Source organism: Netta rufina (assembly GCF_964035555.1).
Source record: "Netta rufina genome assembly, chromosome: 30".
NCBI lineage: Eukaryota > Metazoa > Chordata > Aves > Anseriformes > Anatidae > Netta > Netta rufina.
Window position 1 is genome coordinate 2,992,442 of NC_140154.1, and position 10,000 is coordinate 3,002,441.

Genomic DNA, 10,000 nt, shown 5'->3' on the forward strand with positions numbered 1-10,000 from the left:
AGTTAGGCTATTCGGGCAATAAAATGGAGCATGATCTGACTCTACTGGTGTCTGTCGTGCTTTCGGCCGTGCTTCCTGCAACATATGGCGCCCGAACAGGCTGAGACCTGAACAGGACCCGAACGGAACATCGCAGCTTCGCCGGGACAAACATCGCAGCGCAGCGGGACACCAGCGGCGCCGGCACATCCGAACGCAGGTAGACCAGGAGACCAGCGGCGCCGGGACCAGCGGCGCCGCGACCTCGCCGCGCCGTCGGGACTTCGGAGCGCCCATCCGACCGGCGCTTGAGCGGACCGGACACCGGCCCAGAAACACGGTACACAGGACTCACGGTGAGGCGTGGTATTCCCGCTGAGACACGCGGAAAACCGCGGGAAACGGAGTTGCGGCGGGATGTGGAATTTGCGGAGGGCCGCGGGAAACGGAGTTGCGGCGGGACGTGGAATTTGCGGAGGGCCGCGGGAAACGGAGTTGCGGCGGGACGTGGAATTTGCGGAGGGCCGCGGGAATTACAGTTGCGGCGGGACGTGGAATTTGCGGAGGGCCGCGGGAAACGGAGTTGCGGCGGGACGTGGAATTTGCGGAGGGCCGCGGGAAACGGAGTTGTGGCGGGACGTGGAATTTGCGGAGGGCCGCGGGAATTAGAGTTGCGGCGGGACGTGGAATTGCGGAGGGCCGCGGGAATTACAGTTGCGGCGGGACGTGGAATTTGCGGAGGGCCGCGGGAAACGGAGTTGCGGCGGGACGTGGAATTTGCGGAGGGCCGCGGGAAACGGAGTTGCGGCGGGACGTGGAATTTGCGGAGGGCCGCGGGAAATTGACGTGATCACACTGCGGCGCAGGCCGTCCGAGATCGAGTTGCTACGGGAGACCAGAGGCGTCAGTGGACAATGGCGGCCGACCCTCACCGTGTGGCCAGTCGGCACAGAGCAGAGGGGCAGAGATCAGGACCCTGCAGCCTGTCTGACGTAACCATGGAGACAGCGGCAGCAGCGGCTGTGCTGCTTCTCTCTGGCATTCTTTTTATAAGAAGTTATCTTGCAATTCAAAAAAAGACTATTCGTCCCCAGATCGGTGTTATAACTATGTTTCTGGATAACATTCCGTGGGGTTGCCACATTCTACAGACTATTAATGACGATTTAGCTCTATTGCGGGGCAGGAGTGCAGAGACGCAGATTACACTGCCAAATGCCCACCGGCAGGCTCTTTCACAAACCGCTTCTAAGGTTGCAGCCGGCACTGCCTGCAGCCGTATAGCAGACGTTACACTCTCTTTCCTAACTAGTAATCATGTGTCTCATCCATTTGTGGTGAATGGTCAGTGGCAAAAAGAAAAGGGGGAGAGTAAGGGGCGACAAAGACGGAAACGGTGCCAGGAGGATGCCACTGACACTAACAGCACGGGTAATAGGAGTAGTATAAGTGACACAGGTGCAGGGCGGCGGTGGGTGCTGCCGCGCTGCGGGGCACTCTGCCTGCTGCTCGCCCTCGCCTGCCTGTGCACTGCTGCCGACGGTGCTAGAGCAAAATGTGAAGATTGCTCAGATGGCAGTGATGAGAGTGCTTGTGTGAAGATGTGTGCTGAATCTGACTTTGTGTGCAACAGTGGTCAGTGTGTGCCAAATAGATGGCAGTGTGATGGGGATCCGGACTGTGAAAATGGGTCTGATGAGAGTGCTGAGCTGTGTCATATGAGAGCATGCCGGGTAAATGAAATCAGCTGTGGTCCTCAGTCAACCCAGTGTATCCCAGTGTCCTGGAAATGTGATGGTGAAAAGGATTGTGACAGTGGAGAAGATGAAGAGAATTGTGGCATTGTGACTTGTAGTGCAGCAGAATTCACATGCAGTAGTGGGCAATGTATCTCCAAAAGCTTTGTCTGCAATGTTCAAGATGACTGTAGTGATGGTAGCGATGAGTTGGAGTGTGCACCTCCTACCTGTGGTGTTCATGAGTTTCAGTGCAAGAGTTCTACCTGCATCCCTATCAGCTGGGTGTGTGATGATGATGCTGACTGCTCCAACCACTCGGATGAATCTTTGGAGCAGTGTGGCCGCCAGCCTGCACCTCCAGTGAAGTGTGCTACGAGTGAGGTGCAGTGCAGCTCAGGTGAATGTATCCACAAGAAGTGGCGATGTGATGGAGATCCTGATTGCAAGGATGGAAGTGATGAAATTAACTGCCCTTCTTGGACCTGCAGGCCAGACCAGTTCAGATGTGAAGATGGGAACTGTGTCCATGGGAGTAGGCAGTGCAGTGGTGTGAGAGACTGTCTGTATGGCACTGATGAAGCAAACTGTAACAATGTTATTCAGTGCTCTGGACCTGGCAAATTCAACTGCAGAAGTGGAGAATGCATAGATATCAATAAAGTGTGTAACCAGCAGAGAGACTGCAAGGACTGGGGTGATGAGCCCTTGGAGGAATGCATCATAAATGAATGTGACTGTCCAGCTGGGTTTGAGTTTATAGACAAGAGAAACTGTGGAGACATTGATGAATGTCAAAACCTTGGTATCTGTAGTCAAATGTGTATCAACCTGAAAGGTGGCTACAAAAGTGAACGTAGCCGTGGATATCAGATGATTCCTGCTACAGGAACCTGGAAAAGGCCATACTGGTACAAAGACACAAATAACACCTGTGATTGCAATGACGCTGCTAAGCAGGGTTTAGGGGTTTATAGCATGGAGACAAGGGGTAACAACTACAGTGTTTGGAACAATTGTACAGCTTTGGCCTTACCTCCTGATGTGCTTCTGATTTGTGGGGATGGGGCCTGGCAAGGTATCCCTGCAAATGCTATCAGATGTCCATGTTACATAGATAAACTCATTGTATTTGCTCCTAGCTTGTTACAGTTGCGTGAGATCACCAGACATAAATGGACATTGCTTGCATTGGATTGCAATGATAATGTTGAATTGTGTGGGGTTGCAGCTAGAGCGGCATTAGCAATTTCAGTGCCTGGAGTGGCATCTGCGGCCACACGTAACAACTTAGAAAAATTGGTATGCTGGGCCGAGAGGCAAGCCTATGCCACGACAGAGATACTTGAGGAGATGTTACCAGATCAAAATAGTCTGCGACATCTGCTTTTACAGGATCAAGCTGCTATTGACATCTTGCTTTTGGCTCAAAGGAATGGCTGTGAGGACTTCAAGGGAATGTACTGTTTAAACCTTTCTGATCATAATGAGTCAATTCACAAATCCATTACTTTCCTGAAAGAGCACATGAGAAAGATTCAATATGGTATCAGTCTTTTCAATCAATGGTTCACTGACTTGTTTGAAACAAAGTGTAGATGGTTGCTGGGTTTAATCACAAGGGGATTAAGGATTTCGTTTATGGTGGTGGTAATCATTGTTGTGTGTTGTAAGTATAGCTAAAGAGTTACTTGTAAAACTGCTGTGTCAGGCTTGGTTTGCTCAAAAGAAGAAGGGGGAATTGTTGAGGGATTTCTTGAAACAGCAAAAATCCCATGGCTTGCTGTAGCTGAGCAAACCAAGCTACCAGGGCAACTATGAGAAGTTCCCATGACAGTGTTCCCACATCGCCCAATTGAGGAATTCAGGAAAATATTGTTACCAGTAGCTGGCCTCAAGGACAAGGTCTATGTGACTGCTAATCACAAGGGCGTTGTTTTCTTGCAGGTGGGGTTGTTTTCTTGTAGCTGTTTGTCTGAGTGCTTTTGACCAATAATCTTGTGTGAAACACTGTCCACCCCTGTTAAGTTCTCTATAAAAGTTAGGCTATTCGGGCAATAAAATGGAGCATGATCTGACTCTACTGGTGTCTGTCGTGCTTTCGGCCGTGCTTCCTGCAACAGGGTTAGGACTCTGTTAGTTTTAGGGTTAGGGTTAGGGTTACTGTTACGGTTAGGGTTCGTGTTAGGTTAGGGTTAGGGTTAGTGTTAGGGTTAGGGTTAGGGTTAGGGTTAGGGTTAGGGTTAGGGTTAGGGTAAGGGTTAGGGTTAAGGTTGTATTAGGGTTAGGGTTAGGTTTATGGGTAGGTTTAGGGTTCTGTTAGGGTTAGGGTTAGGGTTAGGGTTAGGGTTAGGTTTAGGGTTAGGGTGAGGGACAGTGTTAGGGTTAGTGTTAGTGTTAGGTTTAGGGTTAGAATTAGGTTATGGTTAGGGTTAGGGTTAGGGTTAGAGTTCGGTTAGAGTTAAGGTTAGGTTTAGAGTTAGGTTAGGGTTAGGCTTACGGTTAGGCTTAGGGTTAGTGTTAGAGTTAGCCTTAGGTTTAGGGTTAGAATTTGGTTAGGGTTAGGATTAGGGTTACGTTTAGGGTTATGTTTAGGATTAGGGTTAGGGTTAGGTTTAGGGTTAGGCTTAGGGTTAGGGTTAGGCTTAGGGTTAAGGTTAGTGTTCACGTTAGGGTTAGTGTTAGTGTTAGGTTTAGGTTAGGTTTAGGGTAAAGTTCTGTTCTGTAGGGTTCTGTTAGGGTTAAGGTTAGGGTTAGGGTTAGGGTAAGGTGTAGGGTAGGTTTAAGTTTAGGGTTAGGGTTAGGGTTATGGTTCGGGTTTGGGTTAGGGTTACGGTTACGGTTAGGGTTAGGGCTAGGTTAATGGTTAGGTTTAGACTAGGGTTAGGGTTAGTGCTAGTGTTTGGGTTCTGTTAGGTTTAGGGTTAGGGTTAAGCTTACGGTTAGGTTTAGGGTTAGGGCTAGGGTTCTGTTAGTGTTAGGGTTAAGGTTAGGGTTTGGTTTTGGGTTAGGTTTAGCTTTAGTGTTAGGGTTAGGGTTAAGGTTAGGGTTATGGTTAGGGTTAGGGTTACGGTTAGGGTTACGGTTAGGGTTAGGGCTAGGTTAAGGGTTAGATTTAGACTAGTGTTAGGGTTGATGTTAGCGTTAGGGTTCTGTTAGGGTTAGGGTTAGGGTTAGGGTTAGGGTTATGGTTAGGTTTAGGGTTTGGGCTAAGGTTCTGTTAGCGTTAGGGTTAATGTTAGGGTCAGGGTTAGGGTTAGGGTTAGGGTTAAGGTTAGGGTTAGGGTTAGGGTTAGGCTTCTGTTAGGGTTAGGGTTAGAGTAGGTTTAGGGTTAGGTTAGGGTTAGGGTTAGGCTTAAGTTTAGTGTTAGGTTTAGGGTTAGAGTTACTTTTATGGTTAGGGTTAGGATTATAGTCAGCATTATGGTTAGGGTTATTGTCAGGGTTAGAGTTAGGGTTAGGTTTACGGTTACGGTTAGGGTTAGGGTTAGGGCTCTGTTAGGGTTAGGATTTCGGTTAGGGTTAGGAATAGGTTTAGGGTTAGGGTTAGGGTTAGGGTTAGTGTTCTGTTAGGGTTAGACATAGGGTTAGGTTTAGGGTTAGCGTGAGGTTTGCGTTAGGGTTAGTGTTAGGGTTATGTTTAGGTTTCTGTTAGGGTTATATTTAAGGTTAGGGTTAGGGTTAGGGTTCGGGTTAGGTTTGGGTTATGTTCAGGGTTAGGGTTCGGTTAGGGTTAGGGTTAGGGTTAGGTTTAGGGTTAGGTTTAGGGTTAGGGTTAGGGTAGGGGTTAGCGTTAGGGTTAGGGTTAGGGTTAGGGTTAGGGTTAGGGTTAGGGTTAGGGTTAGGGTTAGGGTTAGGGTTAATGTTATGGTTAGGGTTAGGGTTAGGGTTAGGGTTAGGGCTAGGGTTAGGCTTCCGTTTATACTAGGGTTAGGGTTAGCGTTAGGGTTAGGGTTCTTTTAGGTTTAGGGTTAGGATTAGGGTTTGGGTTAGGGTTAGGGTTAGGTTTAGGTTTCTTTTAGGTTTAGGGTTAGGGTTAGGGTTAGGGTTATGGTTCTGTTAGAGTTAGGGTTAGGGTTAGGGTTAGGGTTTGGTTTATTGTTAGGGTTAGTGTTACGGTTAGGGTTAGGGTTAGGGTTAGGTTTAGGGTTAAAGTTAGGTTTCTGTTAGAGTTAGGGGTAGGGTTATGGTTTGGGTTAGGGTAGGTTTAGGGTTAGGGTTAAGGTTCTATTAGGGTTAGGGTTAGGGTTATTGTTAGGGTAAGGGGTAGGGTAGGTTTGGGTTTAGGGTTAGGACTCTGTTAGTTTTAGGGTTAGGGTTAGGGTTACTGTTACGGTTAGGGTTCGTGTTAGGTTAGGGTTAGGGTTAGGGTTAGGGTTAGGGTTAGGGTTAGGGTTAGGGTTAGGGTTAGGGTTAGGGTTAGGGTTAGGGTAAGGGTTAGGGTTAAGGTTGTATTAGGGTTAGGGTTAGGTTTATGGGTAGGTTTAGGGTTCTGTTAGGGTTAGGGTTAGGGTTAGGGTTAGGGTTAGGTTTAGGGTTAGGGTGAGGGACAGTGTTAGGGTTAGTGTTAGTGTTAGGTTTAGGGTTAGAATTAGGTTATGGTTAGGGTTAGGGTTAGGGTTAGAGTTCGGTTAGAGTTAAGGTTAGGTTTAGAGTTAGGTTAGGGTTAGGCTTACGGTTAGGCTTAGGGTTAGTGTTAGAGTTAGCCTTAGGTTTAGGGTTAGAATTTGGTTAGGGTTAGGATTAGGGTTACGTTTAGGGTTATGTTTAGGATTAGGGTTAGGGTTAGGTTTAGGGTTAGGCTTAGGGTTAGGGTTAGGCTTAGGGTTAAGGTTAGTGTTCACGTTAGGGTTAGTGTTAGTGTTAGGTTTAGGTTAGGTTTAGGGTAAAGTTCTGTTCTGTAGGGTTCTGTTAGGGTTAAGGTTAGGGTTAGGGTTAGGGTAAGGTGTAGGGTAGGTTTAAGTTTAGGGTTAGGGTTAGGGTTATGGTTCGGGTTTGGGTTAGGGTTACGGTTACGGTTAGGGTTAGGGCTAGGTTAATGGTTAGGTTTAGACTAGGGTTAGGGTTAGTGCTAGTGTTTGGGTTCTGTTAGGTTTAGGGTTAGGGTTAAGCTTACGGTTAGGTTTAGGGTTAGGGCTAGGGTTCTGTTAGTGTTAGGGTTAAGGTTAGGGTTTGGTTTTGGGTTAGGTTTAGCTTTAGTGTTAGGGTTAGGGTTAAGGTTAGGGTTATGGTTAGGGTTAGGGTTACGGTTAGGGTTACGGTTAGGGTTAGGGCTAGGTTAAGGGTTAGATTTAGACTAGTGTTAGGGTTGATGTTAGCGTTAGGGTTCTGTTAGGGTTAGGGTTAGGGTTAGGGTTAGGGTTATGGTTAGGTTTAGGGTTTGGGCTAAGGTTCTGTTAGCGTTAGGGTTAATGTTAGGGTCAGGGTTAGGGTTAGGGTTAGGGTTAAGGTTAGGGTTAGGGTTAGGGTTAGGCTTCTGTTAGGGTTAGGGTTAGAGTAGGTTTAGGGTTAGGTTAGGGTTAGGGTTAGGCTTAAGTTTAGTGTTAGGTTTAGGGTTAGAGTTACTTTTATGGTTAGGGTTAGGATTATAGTCAGCATTATGGTTAGGGTTATTGTCAGGGTTAGAGTTAGGGTTAGGTTTACGGTTACGGTTAGGGTTAGGGTTAGGGCTCTGTTAGGGTTAGGATTTCGGTTAGGGTTAGGAATAGGTTTAGGGTTAGGGTTAGGGTTAGGGTTAGGGTAGGTTTAGGGTTAGGGTTAGGGTTAGGGATAGGGTTAGGATTAGGGTTAGATTTAGATTTAGGTTCGTGTTAGGGTTAGGTTTAGGGTTAGTGTTCTGTTAGGGTTAGACATAGGGTTAGGTTTAGGGTTAGCGTAAGGTTTGCGTTAGGATTAGTGTTAGGGTTATGTTTAGGGTTCTGTTAGTGTTATATTTAAGGTTAGTGTTAGGGTTATGGTTCGGGTTAGGTTTGGGTTATGTTCAGGGTTAGGGTTCAGTTAGGGTTAGGGTTAGGGTTAGGTTTAGGGTTAGGTTTAGGGTTAGGGTTAGGGTTAGTGGTTAGCGTTAGGGTTAGGGTTAGGGTTACGGTTAGGGTTTCAGTTAGGGTAAGGTTTAGGGTTAGGGTTATGTTCGGGTTAGGGTTTCGGTTAGGGTTAGGAATAGGTTTAGGGTTAGGGTTAGGGTTAGGTATTAGTGTTAGGGTGAGGATTAGGGTTAGGGTTAGGGTTAGGGTTAGGGTTTGGTTTATTGTTAGGCTTAGTGTTACGGTTAGGGTTAGGGTTAGGGTTAGGTTTGGTGTTAAAGTTAGGCTTCTGTTAGAGTTAGGGGTAGGGTTATGGTTTGGGTTAGGGTAGGTTTAGGGTTAGGGTTAGGATTAGGGATAGGGTTAGGATTAGGGTTAGATTTAGAGTTAGGTTAGTGTTAGTGTTAGGGTTAGGGTTACGGTTAGCCTAAGGTTTGCGTTAGGGTTAGTGTTAGGGTTATGTTTACGGTTCTGTTATGGTTAGATTTAGGGTTCGGGTTAGGGTTACCGTTAGGATTAGGGTTAGGGTTTGGGTTAGGGTAGGTGTTGGTTTAGGGTTAGGGTTAGGGTTAGGTTTAGGTTTAGGTGTAGGGTTCGGGGTAAGGCTGGGGTTAGGGTTAGGGTTAGGGTTAGGGTTTGATTTAGATTTAGGTTAGGGTTATGCTTAGTGATAGGGTTCTTTTAGGTTTAGACTTAGGGATAGGGTTAGGATTAGGGTTAGAGTTAGGGTTAGGGTTAGGGCTAGGGTTAGGTTTGGGTTAGGGTTAGGGTTAGGGTTAGGGTTAGGGTTTAGGGTTAGGGTTAGGGTTAGGGTTAGGGTTAGGGTTAGGGTTAAGGTTAGTTTTAGCGGTAGGGATAGGTTCAGGGTTAGCGTTAGGGTTCTTTTAGGGTTAAGGTTAGGGTTGTGGTTAGGGTTAGGTTTAGGGTTCTGTTAGGCTTAGGCTTAGGGTTAGGGTTTGGGTTATGTTTAGGGTTAGGGTTAGTGTAATGTTAGGGTTAGACTTAGGGTTAGGGTTAGCGTAAGGTTTACGTTAGGTTTAGGGTTAGGGTTATGTTTAGGGTTCTGTTAGGGTTAGACATAGGGTTAGGGTTATTGTTAGGGTTAGTATTAGTGTTAATGTTAGAGTTAGGGTTAGGGTTCAGGTTACGGTTACGGTTAGGTTTAGGGTTAGAGTTAGATTTAGGGTCAGTGTTAGGATTCTGTTAGGGTTAGGGTTAGGATTATGGTTAGGGTTAGGGTCGGTTTAGGGTTAGGTTTAGTGTTATGGTTAGGGTTAGCTTTAGGGTTAGGTTTAGGGTTCTGTTAGGGTTAGGGTTCTGTTAGGGTTAGGGTTAGGGTTAGGGTTAGGGTTGGGGTTCTTTTAGGGTTAGGGTTAGGGTTAGGGTTAGGGTTAGGGTTAGGGTTAGAGTATGGGTTCCGGTTACGGTTACGGTTAGGGTTAGGATTAGGGTTAGGTTTAGGGTTGGCGTTAGTGTAAGGTATAGCAATAGGGTTAGGATTAGTGTTAGGGCTCTGTTAGGGTTAGTGTTATGTTTAGGGTTAGGGTATATTTAGGGTTAGGGTTAGGGTTAGGCTTAACGTTAGGGTTAGGGTTAGTGTTAGGTTAGGGTTAAGGTTAGGGTTAGAGTTAGGTTAGGGTTAGGGTTAGGTTTAGGGTTAGGCTTAGAGTTAGGGTTAGGGTTAGGGTTATTGTTAGGGTTATTGTTAGGGTTAGAATTAGGTTAGGGTTAGGGTTAGGATTAGGGTTAGAGTTACAGTTAGGGTTATGTTTAGGATTAGGGTTATGGTTAGGGTTAGGGTTAGGGTTAGGGTTAGGGTTAGGGTTAGGGTAAGGGTTAGGGTTCGTGTTAGGTTTAGGGTTAGGGTTAGTGTTTGGGTTAGGCTTATGGTTAGATTTAGTATTAGGGTTACGTTTAGGGTTAGGGCTAGGGTTAGGCTTCGGTTTAGACTAGGGATAGGGTTAGGGTTAGGGTTAGGGTTCTGTTAGTATTAGGGTTAGGGTTAGGGTTAGGGTAGAGTTCTGTTAGTGTTACGGTTATGGTTAGGGTTAGGGTTAGGTTTAGGTTTAGGGTTAGGACTCTGTTAGCTTTAGGGTTAGGGTTATGGTTAAGGTTCTATTAGGGTTAGGGTTAGGGTTATTGTTAGGGTAAGGGGTAGGGTAGGTTTGGGTTTAGGGTTAGGACTCTGTTAGTTTTAGGGTTAGGGTTAGGGTTACTGTTACGGTTAGGGTTAGTGTTAAGTTAGGGTTAGGGTTAGGGTTA

General features: G+C 46.6%; 1 protein-coding gene across 1 annotated transcript; it reads left to right on the forward strand.

The window, feature by feature from the left end:
- Nucleotides 1–893: 893 nt before the first annotated feature.
- Nucleotides 894–2,626, forward strand: LOC311220217 (very low-density lipoprotein receptor-like; the record flags this gene model as incomplete). The annotated part of the gene is made up of 2 exons (XM_084303679.1): nt 894–921; nt 1,444–2,626. Coding segments are annotated over 2 exons (1,211 nt in total), but the record flags the coding sequence as incomplete, so codon positions are not given.
- Nucleotides 2,627–10,000: the final 7,374 nt, after the last annotated feature.